This window comes from Ochotona princeps, chromosome 15, assembly GCF_030435755.1.
Source record: "Ochotona princeps isolate mOchPri1 chromosome 15, mOchPri1.hap1, whole genome shotgun sequence".
Lineage (NCBI taxonomy): Eukaryota > Metazoa > Chordata > Mammalia > Lagomorpha > Ochotonidae > Ochotona > Ochotona princeps.
In genome coordinates, this window is record NC_080846.1 from 34,612,471 (window position 1) to 34,637,551 (window position 25,081).

At 36.5% G+C, this 25,081-nt stretch overlaps 1 protein-coding gene across 4 annotated transcripts in view; it reads right to left on the reverse strand.

Moving 5' to 3' along the window:
• The window catches only part of PPFIA2 (PTPRF interacting protein alpha 2), a 393,655-nt gene that overhangs the window by 325,382 nt on the left and 43,192 nt on the right, over nt 1-25,081 (reverse strand). For all 4 annotated transcript variants that reach the window (XM_058673335.1, XM_058673333.1, XM_058673332.1 and 1 more), the window contains exon 2: nt 8,937-8,990. In XM_058673335.1, the coding sequence (XP_058529318.1) occupies nt 8,937-8,990 (54 nt within the window). The remainder of the gene's footprint in view (nt 1-8,936; nt 8,991-25,081) is intronic.

Consider the following 25,081-nt stretch of genomic DNA (forward strand, 5'->3'; position numbering starts at 1 on the left):
GACAGGAGACCAGTGATGGTAGAAGTCTCTCTCGGCACGTCTGTTATATTAATTTCCCCTAAATCTAAACTGCAACTGAAAGGTAAATAATAGCTCTGAGTATACGCAATCAAAACGTGAGCATCCTTTCCCAGCCAGTGACCTGCAATTCTAAAGAGCTGAAACCAGTGGCCACCACAGGATGACCTGCATAACAGTATTACTCTCAACATGATTTTTCTGATTTTTTTAGGAATTACAAACTTGACTCTTGAAGTTCAAAGTCCACACTAAACATAAAGGATGCTAGAGATAAAATAACAGGAGCAGGCCTTTCTAGACACCTCGAAGGTCACAAAATACATTAAAAATGTGCTTTCTCAGGAAAACTTTCCTTCACTTCATGTGCTTTCATGTTTTAATGAGTACTTATGTGTTTCAAGCTGTATTCAGCTATTCCATCTGGTTTTTTTTTCAACACACCAAATTGTAACATCTTTGATAAAGTATAAAAATAGCTTCATTTAATTGTGTTGGATAAGAACAGACTAATTATATGCCAGCCTCCGTTTAGTTAAGGACTCAAATGCCGAAGAAATCTGATTATTGTAGTAGCACAATCATATATGCACAAACATATAAATACATGTTGTTTGTGTTTACGCATACAATCATATGTATAAATATGTAAATACATGGCTAATAAAAATAGAAATTAAAACTCAAGGAAAAGAACACAAGAAAAAATATTATCATTGAAATGATAGCACTACTTTGGGATAATCTGACAGATATTTGGGAAGGCAAAAATATTTGAATAACATTAACTAGTATCTTATTTTAAATTACGTATTTGTAAGACTATCTACATATTAATAATCCAATGCTTTTTATTAAATATATTTGAAATAATATTGTCTCCTATTTTCCTTTCGTATCCTTAAACATTTTGAGTTTCCTTTTTGATAATAGGTTAATCAGATTGATAAAAATTGGGAAGGAGAAGCTATTACTAAATCGTCATTTCATTACTCCAAGCTTCAACATTAAACATGCTCCTTGTACCATTAAGCAGTAAAATAAAACATGAAAGTCTCAAAGAAGCACTGCCTGAAATCTTACTTACAACTCATAATTACTTATATCTCTTTGCTCACATTTTCACTTTACATAATTTTATGAGCAAAAGAAGGTCCTGAACCGTATGAAGCTTATATTCTGCTAGGAGAAAGCAAATAATAAACACAAATCAGGAATTACAAGAGTATTTGGATGTCTCAAAAAGCTCTCTGGTAAAATGTCACTTCAACAGAGACCTAAAGAAAGCAATTAGTCAACCACAGGCAGGCAGAGAGACAGGTAGATATTAATAATATTCTTAAAATGTGCAAAAGCAAATGTTTCATCCTTAGTGAGCTGAAGTGGAGAGAATACAAATAAGGGAATTTAATAAAATTATAATTTGTTATTTTCAAGAATACAACCCCTTAGAAAATACTTATTCTAAGAAATGATTAATTTTATAAAGTCCACTGTTTCACCATGTACACCAGATGAATACATGAAGAGATAGTTAGATTAGCTTATTTCTATAGAGATAGTTTTCCAATCTTGAATCAGTAAATACAGAAGGTAATGGATAATGAATATGGTTATTAGTCATAAGACACCAAAAAACATCAGGAGTAATTTTTATTGGTTGCGACTTTACTAGGCAAAGTATAGTGGAATGACCAGAGCTGCAAAAGTAAAATACAAAGACACAGAAGATGAGTTTTCTAAACTCAATATGAAGAGATGGAATTCAAGGGAACTACTGCATGGGTTCTGGGTATTTTGTTCAGTTGGGAAGCTATCAAATAGTCCAATGTAAATACAACATATTCTCACTCATATTAAAAAAACAAACAAACAAACCTATACTACTTGGTTCACCGATAGCGTAGAGATTGAAGGAGTTTGTGCCTTTGAACGTTTTACAGTTTTGGAGAAATGGAGATAACTGATTGGGGTCTAGAAAAATCATGAGGATGGAGCACATATCTTTTTTGATTTTTGAAAGACTAAAAATGTTAACTGATAAGATAGAAACTTTATGAGACTTGAGGGTAGTTACAGATGAGACTAAATGATCAGTTTTATAATTTGTGTATAAGTTCCTGTTGGATAGCTAAGAGGAAGTCAAATCCTCAGACTACAAACTGGAAGTTCATGGATGTGATATAGTCCAGAAATGCAAATTTTTCAGTTGTCACTGTTTAAATGGTACTTAGGTGTAGAACATGTCAGGATCATCAAGGTAAGGAATTCAGGTTGAAAAGTTTGCAGAGCCTATGGAAATGATCTCACTGATACACTTACTTGCACCTGTCTTCCTTGACATTGTCAATCCCAATGAGCTGCTTTCCTATTGTGCCTCATCTCCTATGCCCCTAACCACCCTGGAATTCATTAGCATCTGGATATATTCTGATTCTGAGCTGCCAAAATCAAGCATCTAGATCAGAACATATCCAGATGCTAATGCGGTCCAGGTGTCATCATGGACATAGGGATGAGGCACAATGAGAGAAGCTCTCATCAAGGAATTTGCTCTCTTTAAACTGTCACTTAACCTCTTATGATCTATAAGCTATCATCCTTGCCCAAACTTTTTATGATCCAACTCTGAAATAGTTTTCTGTAACTATTATAATCAAAACTTTGTTTTTCTCTTAACCTTTCTGGATGCTAGAAAATTGATAGCTCCCAAATTACTCCACTCTGGTGCACAGAGTGTACCTTCAAATTCACATTCAATTTAGAATCAACCTATGGGATCATGAAAGGAAATGATACAAAAAAAGTATGGCTCTGATTTAAAGAGGTCAGATTAGATCACAGACTGGCTTCATTTCACCTTGTTCACATCTCTTGGAAATATTTACTTATCTATTGGAAGGGAAGAGAGAGAACAAGAGGGAGAGCAAGAAACTCAAAGGGCCCTCCCTAATGGCCAGCTCATTCCCCAAAACGCATCAGCCAAGACTGATGGGGGACTGTTCCCAAGAGCTGGGATCACAACTAAGATTCACACAAAGGCAACAGGAGCCCAGTTATTAGAATCATCACTGTTGGTTTCAAAGTTCTGCCATAAAAGGAACTCAAGTCAGCAACTGAAGCTGGGTATTGAACCCAGGCATTCTGATATGGAATGTGGGTTTCTTACCTGCTCAACTAACTACATGCTTCTGGTTTCCATTAACATTTGAAGTGGAACACCCTTATTTTTTTGAAGAATAACATACTATTATTGGGGAACATTTAATATCAACTACAACTTGAGAAATATCTAACTTGTTTTCCACAACATCCTCTGGAAATTGCATTTTAAACATTATGTGGAATATTTACTCAAATTGCTAAGCATCATCAAGATATTAAAATAAGAACTGTTATACATAACATCATATCATCTTAAATTAAGGCAAACATGTGATATTTAACCTTTTGGGATTGGCTCATTTCCCTTAGCATTATGGTTTCCAGTTTGGCCCACTTGGCCACAAAGAACTGCATTTTGTTTTTTTTAATAGCTGAGTAGTATTCCATGGAGTAGATGAACCATAGCTTTCTTATCCAATCCTCTGTTGATGGGCATTTTGGCTGCTTCCATGTTTTTGCAATTACTGATTGTGCTGCTATGAACATAGGAGTGCATGTTGGTTTCTCATAAAACAAGTGTTCTGGATATATTCCTAGGAGTGCTATTGCTGGATCATACAGTATGTCGAATTTGAGTTGTTTGAATGTTCTCCATACTGATTTCCATAGAGGCTGTACCAACCTGCAGCCCCACCAGCAGTGGAGTAGGGTTCCCTTTTCCCCTCAACCTCGCCAACAAGTGTTGTTGGTGCTTTTATTCATGTGGGCCAGTCTTAGTGGCATTAGGTGGTACCTCGTTGATGGTTTAATTTGGATTTCCCTTATTGCCAGGGAACTTAAGCATTTTTTCATATGTTTATTTGCCATTTGGGTTTGTTCCTTTATGAAGTGTCTGCCCATTTCCCGTGCCCATTTCTTGAGTGGCTTGTTTGTTTTGACATTTTGGTTGTTTTGTAGCTCTTTGTATATTCTGGAGATTAGCCCTCTATCACCTACGTAGTGCGTGAAGATCTTCTCCCATTCTGTGGGTTGCTTTTTTTATGTCCCTTGCTGTACAGAAGCTTCTTAGTTTGATGAGGTCCCATTTGTGTATTCTGGTCTTGATTTCTATTGCTTTTGGTGTCCTTCTTAGGAAGTAGGGACCTACCCCTAGATCTTGCAGAGTATTTCCAACATTTTCTTCCAAAAGTTTGAAGGTTTCTGGTTGTAGGTTTAGATCTGTTATCCATTTAGATTTGATCTTAGTGTATGGTGAGAGATGTGGGTCTATATTTTTGTTTTTGCAGGCTATCAACCAGTTGTCCCAACAGCATTTATTGAACAGACCTTCCCATTTGCCTGGATTGTCGTTTGTCTTTTTGTCAAAGATTATTTGGCTGTATCTGTGTGGGTTCCCTTCTGGTGTTTCTATTCTTCTCCATTGATCTTCCTCCTCTCTATCTTTGTGCCAGTACCAGGCTGTTTTGATAACCACTGCCCTATAGTATGTCCAAAGGTCCGGAACTGTGATTCCCCCTGCTAACTTCCTGTTCTTCAGGATGGTTCTAGCTATGATATGATGTTATGTATAACATGTTATGTATGTTATATGTTGTGTATAAACTAAAATTGAAATGTCAATGAGGTGGTCACAGAAGGTGGTTAAGAACTCGCATTTACTTTTAACATATTGGTTACTCATTACTATGTCAATTAATTCCATAATGATGTAAATTTTTGCTGATGGTATGTTGGAGCTTTTAATTGATCGGGATGATACTCTGCTGGCTCTGTCTTCAGACCAGAGAGGGTATACCTAAGAAGCCGTTGAACTTGACTGGACAATAAGATGCTGGACTCTATGTTTGGTATACGCTTGCAATGGGGGCATCTCAACTGAACTTGAGCTGTGGTTATGCAACAAGGTGGAGGAATCCACCATGGTGGGAGGGTTTGGAGAGGGGTGGGGAGAACCCAAGTACCTATGAAACTGTATCACATAATACAATGTAATTAATGAATTAAAAAAAAGAATTAAAAAAAATAAGAACTGAAAGCCTAACAATATAGAAAGTACAATTCTGCTTCCTCTGTGAGAAATAATCCTAGAAGAGAAGCATGCTGAGGACAAGCTGCCTTTCCAGTCCAAGGACAGGAAGCAGGTGAGTATTCACTTATGCCTAACACTTCAGAAACAATGAGCACCATAAGTATTTTGAAAAATAAACCTTGGAGACTTCAAAACACTGAGTTTTATAGAGAGAAAATTTATAGATTGTATTACTACCTAGCAAAATAGAAAGAACAGCAGGGAAACAGCTGAATGACCCATTGGTGGTATTGCACTCATTTCTGGGAGAAGCAATGAAGTAGATTTAATTTAAACTCTAGCTGCAGTTCTCTAAAACAAACAAACAAAAAGAAATCATAACAAGACCAAACAAAACAACATATATTTGACCATTACATGTTACAATGAAACAGGTGTGTTTCCAGGATAACTATATGGCTTAGAATGATCTGCAAGGTATATTTGCACACAATTCACTTCCACTTTCTGAACAATTTCAGAATATGCCTCTTAAAATCCTCACAGGAAGAAACTCACTGCGAAACTCCTTGAATGGTCCCTGAAAAATCATAAATGAAGGGCTCGTGCTTGACTTCATCATAAAACCACTTAAAACACCCCCCATACTATATTGGACTGTCAGAATTTAGATTCCTGTTCTACTCCCAATTCCAGCTTTCAGGTAATGCATACCTGATGAGGAAACAGATGATGGCATAAATACTTGGGGCCTTAGCCTTGTGGGAGACCTGGACTGAATCCCTGGCTCCTGGCTCTGGCCTGCCCTAACCTGTGCTGGCCATTAAGGGCATTGGAGCAGTGTACCAGAGAATCCACATCTTTCACTGTATGTATTTCCCAAATAGAAAAAAAAAAGTCATGAGTGAGCAATTCTCTTTTTATTAAAGATTCAGTTAGCATTTATTATTAAAAACATTAATGTAAAATATTCATAAAGTTTCTTATCAGTTACTCAAATTACTTGTAACAATATTGCAGATTTGACACAATCTTTGAACCAGGCAAGCCTCACGTTTTAAAATATTACTTTATTATTGTTATTTTTTAATGCGGTTCCATAGGCTCTGGAGTTTCCCCTCCTCTTTCCCCAAATTCTCTCCCCTCACTGATTTCCCTCACATTATTACAATAGTACAGTATTTCATGAGTTACATGTCTGTCATTCTGCTATTTAAGTGTAACTTTACATTGTAGGTATAGGTATGGACAATGACAGAGTCCAGCGTTCTATTGTCAACACATATTTAACAGTTTCTTTGGGAATTCATCTTTAGTTTGGAAGTAGAGATACATACTGCATCTTCACAACTGGTTATGGTAGTTTCTATTGCACAATTATTATACGTCCCCTTGAATGAAAAGCCATAAACTCAAATCAACAATGCCTCATTTTTTAAAATACATATTCTCTTATTTCTAATGTTTCAGGAATATTTGTGTATGCTCAGAGCAACATTTGTGATTTTTAAATATGCTGCTCATATCAAGATATCTTTGAGATTTCTCTAGCACTGATGAAGAAATCACTTCATAGCTATGAAACCACGTGAAAGATATTTATCCAGCTATTTTTCTATTATGTTCAGTTAATTAAAAAAATTGTAAGGCTTAGACTTTGTTACCAAAGACAGATTCATGATACAACAGCTTTAATATTACACTGCAAAGATTTCTCCAGAAGATATCTTTAGAAATGGGTAATGATTCCAAAAGCCTTTGGTAAGAAAAAGGAAAGGAATAAACATACAATGGATTTAGATTACGTTTGATTTAATACGATTTAGAATTCTAACTTGGAGGCAAATTCAACAGCCTCATTCAAAGCTTTATTTTTAAGTAACTGAAGTTACCATAGGATACCATTGTCATTTTACCTTCATATTTAGAGTGATTTATGCAAGCTTCACAGCAAACAAAACAGAAAAAAGCCTTCATGTCAAAATCTCTGAATAACTTTAAAAACACAAGACACTAAATTTGTAGTAATAAGTTTCCAGATTGTTCATAGAATTTATAGATTATTCATAGAAGTCCCTCGATCGTTTTAGCTATATGTACTTTGAAACCCCCATGATGTTTTCTACCCTATCAAAAGCATGAATCACAGTCATTTAACTTCAGAAGGTTCAAGCAGTGCTTTAAACACCCACAATCACAGACCTTGGTGAAGAAAGAATCCCTGCCTTTACAATATTCTCCATGTGTCTAAGGAAATAATTAAATGCACACATACACTTACACACACACAGACACACGCCTGTCTGTACGTGTGTTCAAGAGGAGACTTGCACACATAATGCTTTTCATTTTTACCTACTGGCAATGAAGTCCTGCTTCAAGACACCATCTTTCCTTTCTGTGACCCTTTTGTCCCCCCTGAAAAAGTTTTCTTTTATTATCTGGAACACAAGCTCTCTTCATCTTCCATGTTTGGAAACATGTTTCATTAAGGTGTAAGATAAACTAATTCATTTTAACATGGAAATAATGTATGCATTTTTTCCTCACCAGTTACAAGAGAGAAAAGTTGACATTATGTTGAACATGGGACATTAACTTGTAAAACCAACATATCTCTAATAGTAGAATTGTTTCATAAGTCAGTGGCCAGTTGAGGGAAGAGGGAAGTATTTTAAATATCGATTTACTCTTCTGATATGGATTGAATTTTTATGAAAGCACTGTGCAAAGGTAGCAGGATGAAACTATACCATGTATACAGTTACCTACAACACTTCAGCATAAGCCTGGCCATAAATCCTAGCAACATACTTTTTGAATTGAATCCCATTTTTCATTTTGCCTTCTGCTGCACTGTAATAGATTTAGCGGATAAATATTAGCAAGTATCTAAAGCCAACACATTTTCCCCTAAAATTCAAACAATGAAAATAAAAGAAGTGAAAAACTACAATATACTGTGTATCGGTGCTTCAGAAGCAATCTGATGAAGATTATGTAGCACCATAAGATATCAGAGTGAGACGGGGAGAAAGCTGCAATTAAAAGTTAGCTTTTCAGCATCTCGTTGGTAATTTAATAGAGTGACTTACTTCACTTAGATGTCTGAGTGAAGAACATATAAAGTCGGTAATATTGGATTCTGTGAGTTCCTCATTAAATGTTACCATACTAGATAAACCTCAAAATCACAAAATGCATATATTAGGTGTTTTTTTTTTTCAGATATATACCATGAATTGTCAAGCCTATAGTCAGAAACGTTTTACTCACCAAGATTTTTTGAAATTAAACATCAACAAATTAGGTAAGATGGTCTAAAGGTAACCCATCAAACTGTTCTTATTGCTTAAAATCACAATTGCTAAAAATTTAGAGCACTTTACCATATTTTTAGAATCTTAACAGATTAAGTAAGAAAGAAGCAACATCAAGGATCAATGAATTAATGTTTTTCAGGAACTGAAAATCAAGTCACAATCCAATTCCTACACTCAAGAACATTTACTTTAGTAAAATATAAACCACTGACACATTTCATTAATTTTTTTCTTCCTAATTTTTGTGTCAACAAATGCATATGAATTTTATAAACTATTAAAACTTTTTCAAACACCAGATCAAACCTCCAAGACAATTTACACTTTTGTATTAGTCCCTATGGATCATACTTCCAAAAAAACTATGCATGACAAATTTGTATACAAACAATTGACTGGTGATCTGTTGAATATAAAATTTAATTCATCAACAGTTAAGTTTAATGAAGAGTCTAACTTACCGGCGGATCAGCCCCCTTAGAACCAGTCAGCCCTCCTGTTAGGGATTCGAGATCCTGAAAAGGGGAAAGGTGTTGATTGTAAAATGCCACTCAATAGCATGAAGCATTCCCCAAACCCACACTGTGCTGTTTTCTTTAGCTGCAATGTCAGGGTACTTCAGGTGCTCTCGATTATTTTTGTAGAAAGTCTCACACTGTACTATACAAATAGCCTGTACCTAGATATTTTCTCCAATGTCTGTAAAGTGTATAAATGTGTGGACAGAAACAGATTTAGGCACAGACAGATACATCTAAATACATATATAGATACATATCTTTAAAATGCTCTTAAATGTGCCAAGAAAATGACTAAGTGGAAATGCAGAGTTCATCTTTAATGAGCTAAAGGTAGAACATAGTGAAGGAAATTTTATGATTATAATGTAAGATATTAACAATATGAATCCCCTGGAAAAAGCTTATTCTAAGAAATGCTTAATTTTATAAGGCCCACTGTATTAACATGCACACAAGATGAATCTATAAAGAGATATAGATGGATTTGCTTATTTCTAATAAGTTAGATTTCTAATTTTTAATCAGAAAATACAGAAGGTCAAGAGTAATGGTTATAGGTGTTAATCATGATAAATAAAAAGGTAAACCGTAGAACAGGCTGTGAGAAAACAGAATACCAGATTTAAAAGAGCAATATCAAATGTTTCTAATACTTGCAACTGATTTAACTTTTAAGCTACCTCCTATCTCTCCCAAATGAAAAGCAAACAAAACAGTGGAAGAGATTCAAGATACAGCGAAACACTGCCCTTTTTTTGTTCTGAAATGGCCCTTGCTAGTGTTCCTGATTGCCTCTTATCTGTTTGGATCAAATTGAAGGGATATGAATAAGAATCCTGAGTAAATATAATTGCTAGAAGGAAAAAAATAACGATCAACAATGAAATAAATGAAAATCAAACACCGTTTTTTTAGAGAATAAGCCAATAAATACCCTGTCAATAGCAAGACTTATGTCAATAATTGCCTTGGACCTTAATTACATAATTTCCTCTTGGTATTTTAAGAACGATGAATCTTACCAATATAAGATGAAGCTGAGATGAATGTATGTTGTGAACATTAAAGTAACAGGGAAAAAGTTTCTTAGTATAAATGCTTCCTTCCGAAGAAACTAACCTAGATTATTTCAACAGTGAATTTCTTCATTCACTTTCTATTAAGGATCTATTAAGAGTAAAGAAACCACAAAGGATATTTATTAAAAAGTTATTAAGCTGTCTTCTCCCTAATGAATATTATATTTACACAAACAATATTCCTCTGTCTACCATTCTTTTGAGGAATCTTCCCTTTAGCCAGATTCGAGTCTCACGAAGGCCCATACAAATTGGTTTCAATGTTGTAGAAGGTTGTCAGAGAATCAAAGTAACATAAATCCACAAGTCCTGGAACCGTTAAGATGGAGCTCAAAACCTTGATTATGTAATTTGAAGCATATTTGAGACAAGGTGATTTCTACATGCAACTCACTTTAGGACAGGCTTCTGGCTTGCAAAAGCCAAAATGCCACAAATTAGAATATCCTCAACTTCTCTGAAAGGCCCTCTCTGTCATCCTCAGGAAACTGCACTGCCACATCCCGAGTAGCATCAAGAATCACACTGCTGAAAGGATTTCATCTTACATGCTTTTCAATTTTTCTATTAACTCACCTAAATAAATTATGTTCCTGAGCAGTGTAAGTAGAAAAGAAAGCATATTTCTACAGTACTTCCAAAGTTCACGGAAAATGGAATTTTAAGATTCTTTAAACTTTTTTTTGAAATTCATACATAGAATTGTCCTTTTCCAAATCTTGAATATCTTCCATTGCAAATATTTCAAACATTTTTGGGCACCAAACTGTATCTTTTGATTTCATCAGCCAAGAACTGTCCGATGCCCTTTTGTAGTTACTTAATGGAATACAAATCCAATGAGACTATCAAATGCAATGATAAAATATATTTTTAAAATATCTCTAGAATAGCATAAAGCAAACATATTAGGTAACAAAATGGCTAAAACATCGTATTAACAGAGAGTAAAACTGCACTGCTTGATAGTACCCAGTTATAACGCTAGCTAAAAGTTCTCTTTATATAAAAATTCATTTCCAAGTACACTGTGAGTTAATAAATGTCATGTTTTATAGACAAAGACATAAATATTCATTACATTAGAAACATAATTCCTAACAACATTGTGGAACATATACATTTATTCAGTTTAAAAATATTTTAGCAGGGCTAGGGGTGGTAGCCTGGAGGGTAAGGTCCTCGCCTTGCATGCGCCGGGATCCCATACAGGTGCTGTTTTAATCCCAGTGGCACCAGCTTCCTGCTTGTGACCTGGGAAGGCAGCCGAGGATGGCCCAAAGCCTTGGGACCCTGCACCCACTTGAGAAACCCAGAAGACGCTCCTGGCTCCTGGCTTTAGATCAGCTCAGCTCTGCCGCTGCAGCCACTTGGGGTGTGAGTCAGCAGATGGAAGAGCATCATCTCTCCTCCTCTCTGTATTATCTGATTTTCCAATAAAATCAATAAATATTTTTTAAAAAATATTTAGCAATTTAGTTGGTGCTTTATATCACATTTTTGAAATTATGCCAACAAGATTTCTTGCTACCTTAGATAACTTGTGTTACCTTTAATTTTTTAATAATAAGCTTTTCATGATGGCTATCAACTGAGACAAATCGAGCAAAAGAATTTACAAAATAAATTTTTAAATGCATTGATTATTGAGCTTTTTAACTGAATTAAAGGTTAACTGAACCCATGACACCAAGGAGTGTATAACCTTTTCCTCTTTGCTCATTCAATTGTAAACATTTCTGAGTCCATGCTCTGTTTCGAGTGTATGTTGGAAAAGCGTGTCCTACTTGGGCAGAAGCCCAAGTTAAACATGGCTTATCACTTGATGCAAAAAGGATTTTGTCATGTGTGAATAATGAACATAAGTGTGCATGAATGCATTCATATTGTAGAATTAATGTGTAAAATAAATAAATCTATGAAGGAGATCTGAATAAATGCTTTATCACAGAGCTGTTAAATGAAAGCTGAAAATGAGTCAATTATCTTTATTGGGGGGCTTAACATTTTTCGTTTTAAAAGTATTACCTTGAAAAGCAGAACAGGAGGGAGGGAGGAGAGGAGAGAGTAAGGGAAGAAGGGAGAAAGGAAGGGAATGAAAGGAAAAGGGGAGAGAAAGATAGATCTTCCATTTATTGGTTTTTCTCCCCAAATGGTTGCCACCTAGAGATGGTACCATATTGATTGTGCAGGCATGATTCAATCACAATCTGACAAGAGTCCTGGTGCAATGTCTTGTGAAATTCCTAGGATGTAGAAGTTGTAGAAAACTTAGGAGAAGCTTGCGCACAGCTATTTATTGGAAGAGAATGAGACTTCCTACTTCATCCCTCAACATTTATCCAGATCCACCTGGAGGATGTAAAACTGTCAGTGTGGTATGGAAAGCTTCTCCTGAACAGAATATTTCACATTCTTACTGCTTGTCAACTGGCCATTAATGTTCAGTGCTACCTCACGAAACTTGGGACCACCATAATTAGACTGAATCAAACAGGCATGAGGCAAAACATAAGGCGGCACCGATTCTAAAGGGCACACAGGGCTAATCCTGCACTTGTATTATCTTCTGAGTGTCTGCATAGTTTTTGCCCTAAATACCTCTTTTTTCTCACCCTAAAGTTGGCCCTAAAACGATAATGGCCTTCCTTCTGCTGCCTATGTAATAACTGATAAACCCATTGTGTTCAATGACTCCTTGGCACCTCGGTCTACAGAAGTGCAACACACCAAAGTAGCACCTGTTTCAAGTTGTTTTTCAGAAACTGATTTACTTAATATCAGCATTACATATCTTATATTCTATGGGTTACTATCATTTATACAGAATGAAACTTAGTAATTATATAGTCGATTTTACTTTTTTTAAAAACCAGTTAATTAGGGACAATTTGTAGCACGCATGTTAAGCCGCCTGTTGGCATGCCCATATGCCATACTTCAGTGCCAGTTCAATGCCAGCTACTGTGCTTCTCACCCAGCTCGCTGCCAGTGTGCCTAGGGAATGCTAGCGGATAGCTCAAATTCTTTTGTTTCTATGACTCAGGTGGGACAGCTGTGTACAGTTCCAGGGTCAAACTGTGGCTATTTCAGCCACCGGGGAGAGAATTATCAGATGAAGGGTCTCTCTCCTTTTCAAAACAAACAAATCTTTTTGAAAACTCAGGTAACAGATGTTTTTCTTGACTCTCACAGATGCAAAATAATTAAGTGAGGTTAACAGGCAATCCTTGAAACAAGCTAAATAGTCTCTGTTCCTAGAAAGAAACCTGGTAAGACAGGACTGGCCCATGTGTCACATTTCCTCGGGCTCAGGAAGGCTGTGTTCCAAGAATTGCGAGGTGGTCAGCGTCAGAGCCGTGGACAGAGTGAGACTCTCAGGCAGTACAGTAGTAATGAGTGCATTATCACACTCCACTATTTTCCAACAATCTATTTGCTGTTAATTGTGTATACTTTTTGGTACCTACAAAATATTCAACTTCAGGCTACAAGCATGAGGGAAACAGACCAAGTGTCCTCTGTACCTAACAACATTGATGACAAAAGAAAAAGTTTTGTGACTAAAAATTTGATAATAGTTTTCTTTAAGGAAGGATTAGATAGTTGTGTAATGGTTAGAATGAACTATAATATAGTGCAGTCATTTGAATAAGTTCAATGAAAAAAGAAATAATGGGTAGAATTATTCTGCTATAATGAAAACTACTGGTTATCTATAATCATTTCAACAATGGTGTGATAAACTCAACTGGTTGGTTTCCAAATATTCTACTTCTATTAGAAATGAAAATGGCATTTGTCTTTGTTCATTCAAATAGCTGATATTTTTATCAAAAATCCATGGTTTATTCATAAATTTGTGAACAAAGACAAAAAAGCTCTGCTCTCATTCATTCATTGGGTTTCAAATGAGACATTTTAAGTACACTTGTTTTTCCCTAAAATGATGCATTTGAGCAATCATCAGTAAGAAGAAACTGCAGCTACACTCCCAGAGCTGCTACTATCCAAAACGGCATCAGGTTTGACAAGAAAAGCCTTATTATCAATAAACAAAAGGATGGCAAAACTGACAACCTACTGTCAAAATTGTAATGTAACCCTTTGTTTGAAATGCTTTGCGCCTTTCTATCAAAAATAATTGTTGCACAGGTTATGAAACTCACTTCTTTGTATTCAGTATGAAAATGTGTCAATTTTGTCCAAGAATGTGTGTGTGCACGCACCTAGGCACGCCATTTCTGTTGAAATAGTACTATAATTAAAAACTTGAGGATTAAAGGGGTTATATGCAATTGCTGTAACTTTTCTGTGTACAATTGAGAAAAGAATATTATGATTTGAAGCCTCTCTCAGAGCTACTACTAGACCATTACTGTTACTGAAGAGAAGGACCAACATAACACAGTAGAGGAAAAGATGAAAAAATAGCTTGGGTGTCAAATACAACACAACAGGAGACAGTCACATGAAGCTAACATCACATCATACAAGATTATAAACCTCTCTAAACCTGACACCTAGAATGGTCTGTTTTCAATTTTATTATTCAGAGTCACTTTATATATATGGTGATACTTGAAACATTATAATTGTTACAAATTATGGGCATTTAAAATTTTCAGATTAGATATTTTAATGATTTATTCGTTTATGTGAAAGGGAGCAAGACAGAGAGGGGGAAAGGGACAGGAAAAGAGAAAGAGAATAAACAAAAGATTATTCTATCTTCTGTTCACCATCTAAGTGTTTACAACAGCTGGCATTGTACCAGAGTGAAACCAGAAGACCACCAAAACTCTAGTCCGATCTCTGATATGGGTGGCAGGGACCCAAATACCTGGGGGGCATCATATATTGCTTTCCAAAGCACATTAGCAAAACAGCCAGTCTGAGGAAGAATAGCTGGGGCTCGAATCAGAGTGCAAACATGGGGTGCAGGAATTCCAAATGGTGGCTTCATGTGTTGTACCACAATACCTGCCCAGATTTATGCTTTGTTACAGGAGAATTATCCCCAAAATACAACCATTAATCTCCAGTACTCTAGTGAGTAACCAAATTTAGAGTTAAGGCCAAGAAGGGTGTAATTAAGTCTTTTAGTTCAATATGACTGGAGGCATTATAAGAACAGGAGCCATCAGAGATATAAAAAAAAATCACAAAGGATAACAGGAAGACACAGCAAGAAGACACCATCTCCAAAATCAAGGAGAGAGATCTCAGAAGAAAACAAAACTATTAATACAGTGAATTCGGAATTCTGTCTCCAGAAGTAAGAGAAAATATATTTCAATTGTATAAGCCACTTGGTCTAGTGTTTTCTCACATCAACCCTAGACAGACTATTGCATGCATTTCTTAGGACTGTATTAGGGATTTCATAGGAAAATTATCATTTCAAGTAGAGTATATCAGGGTTCATTAATATTTAAAAGAGCTACCAGTATCAGTGGAATCAATATGAAAACAAATTATTTAATGGTTATACTTAAAATTTGTTTAAAAGTTTTAAAAATATTTGATGAGATAGTTAAGTTTCTACAGAAGTTTATGAAATTCATTATATTTGTGACACACAAATTAAGCATTTCTCTTAGTCCCTTTATAGGAAATTCTTCAAACCTTCCTCTTTGAGCTTTTTTTTTTTATTATTTATTTATTTTTTTCGATGTAGCCTGTTGTCTGCACTGCATCACTGCAAATCCTCTTGTTGGACTTGTCAATAACATGTTACTCGAACCTAATTGGCAATGTTTTGGCATCACATTTCCCTTCACGTTATCTCAAGATTTCCATGATATTGCCAAAACCCCACATAAACATACTAACCATAAGCTTAATAAAGTAAAATAAAACTCTTGATTGCCACATTAACTTCTACAACAAATTAAATTCTTTAGCAAAGTAAATTTCTGGGAAACATCACCACCATTAACCCAGTGGCTCTGGTTCCAAACCATCAGCTAATACTACCAAGTCTACCATAAAACTTCTCATCAACTCTTTTACTATAATCACAATCTCTTAAGCGATCTCAGCAGTGTCTCTTCCTTAAATTACAGAATTAGATTCATGGTTGTTGTCTAGTTCTTATCAGCCTCTCCTCTATATATTGCCCTCCTCATTCAAAGCATAAGTTAAATCAGATTACTTTCTCTTCTAAAACCCCTGAAAGATGTATCTATTATACTACAAAATGCCACCTTAAAACTACATCCTGGGGCTCAGGATGGTCAGCTCAGTTCCAGCTATTGCGGCCAGTTGAGGAATGGGTCAGTGAACAGAAGATCTTTCTGTCTCCATCCTTCAGTAAATTTGACTTTCCCATAGAACTAAATAAAATCTTTACCAAAAAAAAACTACATTCTGAAATGTTCAGTCCCAACTATTGTCAGTTTCTCCTCTATTAGACCATTTCAATTACATGGGTTCAGTTATTTATCCAAACAAAAACAAAGAACAAACAATTGAGCATCAGTGGCAAGAAGAACAAACAGTTCAGGTATGCTTCTTACTTTTGCACTTGTCTTTTCCTACTGCTTAAAACATCTATTCCCTTCATACCCTGCTTTGTAATTCTCTCACTTCATTTAATTCTCAGTGTAACTGATAAATATTCAGAAAGGCCTTCTCTATTTAAATATGTCAAGGTTCCACCTGGAAAAATGCATCAAGCATAAGACTTTTATATGACGTTTTAACAAACTGATTACTTACAGGGGTGTAGATAATTTAACGGATCGGGAGGAATGATAAAACAGAGATTAGAAGGAGATGAAAAGTTGTTACCATTCCTAAACCTAAATTAAGTGCAAAAATAGCGTCCAAACTCTAAAGAGGTACACACAAATCATTAGCCTTTAGAAACACTCTCCACTCAGAGAGCTAAACAAATATCTGTTGAATGGATGAACAAAGCATGTTACAACATTTTTCATACACAGAAAGTTGAGAGTATCTGATAAAATATCATTTTTTAAAAAAATTAATATGTCATTTATAAAGTGTGACTCAAGGCAATAATGTTTGCATAATAAATCCTTTTTTAAAAAAATTGGCTGAGTGAACTAACTAATGAATGACTTGCCCACTTTCACACAGCTAGTAAGTGATTGAAAAAAACCATTGAAGTCCCAACTGTCCTAACCCCAATCCCAAAATACTTTCTGCTCTGCAATACACGAATAATGAGAAATCTCCCGAAGGGAAAAGAGCCCTGGATTCTGCCTCTTCTCATCTTGAAACAATACATTTTACATACCCATGGGTCCTGCTTTAAGAAGAAAATACAAATGATTTTATAAAAATAAATAATAAATTTGTCTTCGAAAATGCCTCAGTAATTTTGAGATTAATAGCCTGATATTATTCCTTGTACAATGTGTCGTTCTATGCTTGGAAACTTTACCAAACACAAGAGTCTATAATTTATAAGCAATTCGCATGCATTAAACTACAAAATCAGTATTTATTTTCCATAATATCTTATAAATTCAGAGTGCTGAAAATGAGTAATAGAATGAGATACTTTTTTAAAAAATCAGTTTTAAATGTAATGTGTAATGGACAGAGCCTAGCTCCTTGAAGCAATACTTCAAGTAAGGAAGCTGAGTTTACTAATGAGACATTTTCCCCTTTACCAGACTTAATCTATTAGTGTTTCCTTGGCAACTTTGCAGGTTAAATTTCCTAGGAGGCAGAAATGAAGCAAGAAACACACAAATCAACATTATAAACCTATCCTGTGTAAGTCACAAGGAATCCTGTTGTCATGTTTTTTATGGGAAATGTCTTTTACACAATTACTTTGAGAAAATTTTTCTCAAATACACATTTTAAATTAATTTCTTAAAAAAAAACTAATGGTATGGATTATGACTGAAGCACTGCAGTTCCTAGCAAGGTATGATCCATGAATCCAAGCCACAGCTTTCATTGCTTTCAGCCTAGTAGGCAGTCAAAATGACAAAGACCATCTAGTCAACAAACATATGCTGTATACATTACCAGTACGGTAAACCCGAGATATGTAACCTGGAGGCTACGATAGACTGTGATTTTTTTAGTTTAGAAACTGAAATTCTGTGCAACAATATGAGGAAGAATGCAGAGGAAATAGGTGCTAAAATGCTCAGATGCAGAGATTACAGTGGTAAATTTAGGCTGACAATAAATTTGAGCTGTCAGGTTTTCAAAATTTTAATCATTCTGTTTATTTAAAGATATATTTGAACGGAGAGAGGGGAGAGAGGAAAAAAAGAGGAAGAAAAAGAGGGAAGAAGGAAGAAATAGAAAATAAGATAAGGAGACAGAGGGAGGTAAAAGGGAGGGAGAGAGAAGAAGAGGCAACAAGGAGATAGTGAAAGAGAAGGAAGGAGGGCAGCAGATTGAGAGGCAGAGCAGGGAGAGTTCAGGCGCAAGAGAGGGAGGGGCAAGGCAGAGAGACAAGGAGGGTGAGACAGGGAGAGAGGGATGGAGCAGAGAGGGAGAGAGGAGGAGGGCAGGGAAGGCTTAGGGAGAAAAGGAGAGGGAGACAGGGAGAAAACAAGAGAGATGAAGAAGAGGGAGGAAGGAGGGGGGAAGGAGAGGGAGGTGGGAGAGGCAGGGCGAGAGAAGGAGAGAGGAAAGAGAAACAAAAGGAAAAGGGAGGAAAGGAGAGTGTGGGGAAGGAATAGTGCAGGGAGATGGGGAGGGAGTGAGCCAGGGAGGAATCAAGACTAGGCAGGGAAGTGAAGAGAGGGAGAGAAGGAGAAAGGGAAAAGGAGGAAAGGACAGAGAGAGGGAAGAAGGGAAGGAACGAAGGAGAGGGAGAAAGAGGAGGCAGATCTTCCATTGCTGGATCACTCCTCAAACGACCACAACAGGGCTTTGCCGGCATGAATCCAGTATCAGGTAACTACATGTGGAACTCCCATGAGTGACACTGAGCTAAGATTTTGAGTCCTCTATTGCCATGTTGGAGGTGGATATGCCTGAACCAACACAAACATGGATTATGGCATAGTAGAGGGCAGTTTAACTCACTGCACCACAAAGCAAATATCCCAGAATTATATATATATAATATATATATATATATAATATATATAATATATATAATATATATAATAAATATATATATAATATATATAATATATATTATATATATATAAATCAGATACACAGAGAGGAGGAGAGAGAGAGGAAGATCATCCATCTGCTGATTCACTCCCCAAATGACTCCAATGGCTGGGGCTCAGCCTAATTGATGCCAGCAACCCAGAGCTTCATCCAGCTCTCCCATGTGGGTGCAAGGTCCCAAGGCCTTGGGTCGTCCTCAGGCCACAAACAGAGAGCTGGATGGGAAGCGGAGCTGCCGGGACTAGAATGGGTGCCCCTATGGGATCCCTGGGTATGCAAGGTGAGGACTTCAGCTGCTAGGCTACTGCACCAGGCCCAGAATCTATATTTTAAAGTGCACACTTTATAACTTTAGTGGTGAACTTGGATAGGTAGCACAATAACTAACATTTATTGAATACAACACAATATGTAAAAGAGCTCTGTTATATCCTTAAATGACATTATGACTTGCTTAACTGTTTTTTGCTTCTACCCTTTTCAAGATAATGAAACTTGGTAAGAGTTGAAATAACTTGACAGAGATAACACAGCTATCACTGAAACTCAAGCACACTGACCAGATGTAATGGTTTTTAACAACTACATTCTCTTGAACAAAATGAAGTGAGGGAAAACAATGAGGAGGACCACTTCACATGCCACCTAATGGTTCTGGGAAGAAAAACAGAAACACTTGTTCAATATTTGAAAGTGAAGCAAATTTTAAGCAGAATCTTTATGGAGGCTGATGTACTCAGATGAAAAAATAAATATCTTTGATTATTCCATTGATATAAGATTTAATAACATTAGATTTGGCCAAAAGGTAACATTTCATATTTTATACCCATTTATGATTTTGAAATATCATTTGAAATGTCAAACAAAAAGAATAGGAGAATTATTGTGTCAGCAGTGTATAGGATAGGGTTTTCCAAGTGTCAGTTTAAGTTCTAATTTTTCCATTGAGCTCTTCTTCTTGTGTGACCCATTTTTAAAACATTTCTTAGCCATTTAACTCTTTTAAAAATTTAATTGACTAATTGACAGAGAAAGAGAGAGAGAGAGAGAGCGAGGGAGGAGGAAGGGGTAGAAGGAGATTTTCCATCTGCTAGTTCATTCCTAAAGTGACTACAAGAGCAAGGGCTGAGTCACCCGAAAGCCACAGCCAGGAGCCAGTAAAGGTATCCCACACGGGTACAAGGACCCAAGGTATCAACACTTGCTCTTTGCAAGGGTTCACAGTAGCAGGAAGGTAGACTTGGATATGGAAGAGTCATCTCATAGCAACAATAAGTATCTGACAGATTTGACAGCTTTTCTAACTCAACAGAAGTACTATGGCTGCTGATGTGATACAGTGTCAACATCCTATTTTTGAGTGCTGCTTTGAGTCCCAGCCACTTTATGACCCAGCTCCAGGAAGTCTTCCTAGGAAGACAATACTGGTTGGATCAGAAACTCTGACTCCTGCCATCTATGTATATATCTGTGGTTTCTTGGTTTTGACTTGACCAGCCTAAGCCAGTGTAGCAATTGGGGGAGTGGACTAGCAGATGAAAGATTTTTCTTTTTCCTCTCTCTCTCCATCCCTCACTCCCTTTCATTCTGCCACATATATATTTCAATATATATATATTTAATTATATTTATAAATTTAAATAGATGATGTACAGGAGAGCAGTCACCATCTCCCTAGTTCAGTATCATGCTTGCAAAATAAAGAACACATGTAAGAATACTTTAGTAATCACAACTGACTTGTTTGCACACTTGCTGCATGACCTTGGGGAAGTTGTGTGTTGTTCTTTATATAAAAATAAAGCAATATATGTTCTAATGCATAATCTGAGAAGATCTTGAAATGTTAATATTAATTAGTAATTATTAAAATTATCACAATCTGCAAAGCAATACATGTTGCTAGCTTCTACCTGCATTATCAATGAGTATAAGCTATTGGTTTTCCTTGGACTAAGTGAATGAGCAAGCGGGAGATTAAGATTCTTCAGTGATAATCTCCCCATTAAAGCTACAACTGGAAGAGCTACTTATGTATGATACCATCTCGACAAGAAATAAGATCAGGCGAGACAATACAGTGATTGACACTGAAATTATTCATGGAATTTCACATACAAATACATTACTTCCCACATGTGTACAGTAGAGATAACCAACGGTCACAGAGTACATAAAGCTAAATGTAATAACAGGCATTCACCATGCTATACGCTATTAAGTCCCTGACAGAGATATAAATCTTTGATTTTTTTTTTGACATGTTGAGATCCTAAAATTCCTGCAGAAGTGGAGGAGGAGATGGTGTAGCTTCACCCCCAGGGCAGTCGCCCCTGGCCCTGGCTCTACCTTGCCTCCTCCTCCGCTAAGTCAGCCTGAACTGGGGGCCTCTGTCCCCTCTATTGCCTTCCTCTGAGCCTATGCCTCCCTGTTTTGCTCCTTCTGGGAACTTCTTAACCCTAATCCCATCCTCCAAAATTTTCTGATTTTTTTTTTTCCATCTGTTGAAAATTTCAACTCTGTTGCATCTTAAAGCAATTTGACCTTTTGGTCTATAGGTAAGTCAGTGTGTAAGGCAGAATTTATTTGTGGACTGAAAACAAGAACATGGAGTTTCATGCAATATCTATAAGTTTCTGTTTATAAAGTAGATGCTTATAATTATAGACATTTCTAATAAAGATGATTTGGACTACATATCTTTCCCTTACTGAATTTAGGTATTTGGTCAAAAAGGATAAATAGTCTTATAAGGTAATCATGAAAAGTTCATAGGAATGAAGATGACCAAGCTTTTAAACTCCAATTCACACTTTCAAAAAAGTTTGGCATGGGCTGTAGCTAAATATTAAGCATGTCATCTCATTATAGAAATATCAACAGGGAGGAGTTGAACAGAGTCAGAGGGAGAGGTGAGAGCTTGAAAAAAAAATAGCAAATAGCAAGACTATCAACCATTGAGACAGGAAAATTTTTCAGAAGGAAGCATAATATGAAATGAAAGGAGTTTCAAAAAAATTCCCATGATATTGCTACTTTTATTTGAGAAAAATTCAAGTTCTAAATCACAAGTGGATTTAAAAATTCATTTTCTATTTCTTAGTTCAGTTTTTGAAGCTATGAGTGTTGTGCATAATGGTAATAAAAAATAGCAATGGAATTTTATGATTCCTCTATTTTTTCTGAGTAGATTCATTTTAGTTGGTGCTATGAGAATTTTGATGTGAATCAATGTTTGCAGTATCAATATCACATTCTCAAAATACTATCAAATGACTAGAAATGGAACTGACTGCAATCAGGGTATAACATGTGCTGATGTTATGCTACGAGCATAATTCAGACTGCAGCATAATGCAGTCTTACTGCACAGCATAAAATTGGATATTTAGAGCCAATGACTATTCAGTTTATATTCTATATTTGGTCTTATTTTCCAGTATTTATCCAATCAATTCCCTCAAGCAAAAAAGAAATCAAAATAGAGAATGGACATTTTTAATGCTTTATTTCACTGACAGGTTTTTATTTTTATATTCAGATTTGTCCTTTCCTGAATATTTCCACAGCATTTATCATTATTTATTCTCCTGCCCACAAGTAATTGATATTCAATATGACCAAGTAACAATTCAAAAATGCCTTGAAAACTGACCCTTTGAGGTTACTGCGGTGCTCATGAAATTTGGTTAATTTCTAGCAACAAAAATGTCCAAACAGGAAATTCCAACAGGTCTTATCTTGCACAGAACACTGTTTATTGAAACTGCTGTTAAGCAAAAACTGTCTTAAATATTAGTGTTTCTATACCCACCCAGCTGATGTGCAAAGCCAAAGGTGTGGCTCTAGCAGCTGACACACACCGGGTAAATATAGCACCATTCAAACAAGGGCTATCTGAAGTCCCATCTTAATGACAAAGTGTTCATTCCTTTGCTCCCACCATTTCCCAAATGATGTCAATCATGAATCCATAGTGCCACAGCGATATGTAATCCAATATTGAGATGGAAATCATTCAGTGACCAACATGTTCACATTCTCAAACAGCAACTGATATTGTCAATGCAATCTCATTGTCATATGGATGAGAAAGATCTTTATGTATATTAGAATACATTTGCACTTAAGAATGTTTGGCATTGGGCCCAGTATGGTAGCCTAGTGGCTCAAGTCCTTTCTTTACATGTGTTAGAATACCATATGAGCACCCACTTTTGTTGTTGTTGTAATAAAAATAAAATAAACCTTAAAACAACAAAGTCAGATATATATAGAGGAGGAGAGACAGAGAGGAAGATCTTTCATCCACTGACTCACACCCCAACAGCCGGTACTGTGCGAATTCGATGCCAGGAGCCAGGAACTTCCTCCAGGCCTCCCACGCAGTTCCACGGTCCCAAGGCTTTGGGTCGTCCTTGGTTGCTATTCCAGGCCACAATCAGGGTGCTAGATGGGAAGCGAGGCTGGCAGGATTAGAACCAGTGCCCATATGGGATCCCAGAGCGTTCAAGCAGAGGACCTTAGCCACTAGGCCACCTCACCAACCCAGGTGCCTATTTTAATCTCAGCGGCCCAGCTTCTCATCCAGCTCCCTGCTTGTGGCCTGGGAAAGTAGTCAGGGACAGGCCAAAGACTTGGGCCCCTACACCCACATGGGAGACCCAAAAGAAGTTCCTGGCTTCTGGCTTCGAACAGGCTAAGCTCCGGCCATTGTGGTCACCTGGGGAGTGAATCATCACAATGAAGATCTTTCTGTCTCTCCTCCTCTCTGTATATCTGACGTGCCAATAAAAATAAAGAAATCTTTAAAAAAAAAGTTTGGCATCTCTAGACATGGGCAGAAAAGTTGTTGTCACTATCTACTCAACACACACACACACACACACACACACACACACACACATTCCTGTGTATTTGGGTTGCACAAGAAGGTGTGCATCCTGCAAGGTTTATGCAGCCTAACCATAGGTGAACTGGTTAGAATCCTAGGGAGCGAGGAGTGTATGAATTTCTTGTTGCTACCATAAAAAATTACCACAAATTCATGATTTGTAACAGCACAGAATCATTCTTTTATAGTTTTGTAAGTCATCACATAAACATAAGAAGTTAACAGGACTAACTCTAACCCTAACACTTCTTGATGTTCGAGGGGAGAATCCATTCCCTTGCCTTTTCCAAATTTGAGAGGCTGTCCTCATTTCTTAGGTCATGCTTCATCTTTAAAGAACATCATTCCAGCCTCTGGTACCATATTTACTTCTCCTTTTCCTAAAGCTAGCCAATTCGACTCTATTTTACAAGAACATTTATGATTGATTGGACCCACCCAGGTAATTCAGCATCATCTCTACATCTCATGAACTCCAACTGCATCATGTCTATAAAGTCCCTTTTTCTGTGTAACTTAGTCACAGAGTATGAGAAAAAGGATGTGGATATATTTGGAGGTCATTATCCAGCAACATGAGCAAAAATAAAAATCTGACCCAAAATACTCCTGGTGTGAATTACAGAAGTTATAATAATACCTCAGGTTAAAAATATAATGCAATTCTCTTGCTATCCACCCAGAGTGTCTGCTCCATCCAGGGAATACTGCTACATGTCGTCACTGCAGGCATACTCACACACAGCCGTGCATTCTCATTCTACATGTTTTTTCTATTTAAATTCTAGTGCCTTTCACAGATGCTTACTAGATTTTGCAGATTATCAACAAATACAATGATTAAAAAAAAAAAAAACACCAGAAGGGACCAACACCTTGAAGTAGTAGGGTACAACTCGGCCTGTGGTGCCAGCATTCAACATGGGCACCGATTTATGTTCTGGCTGCACCACTTCCTAAAATGCTCCCTGCTTATGGCCTGT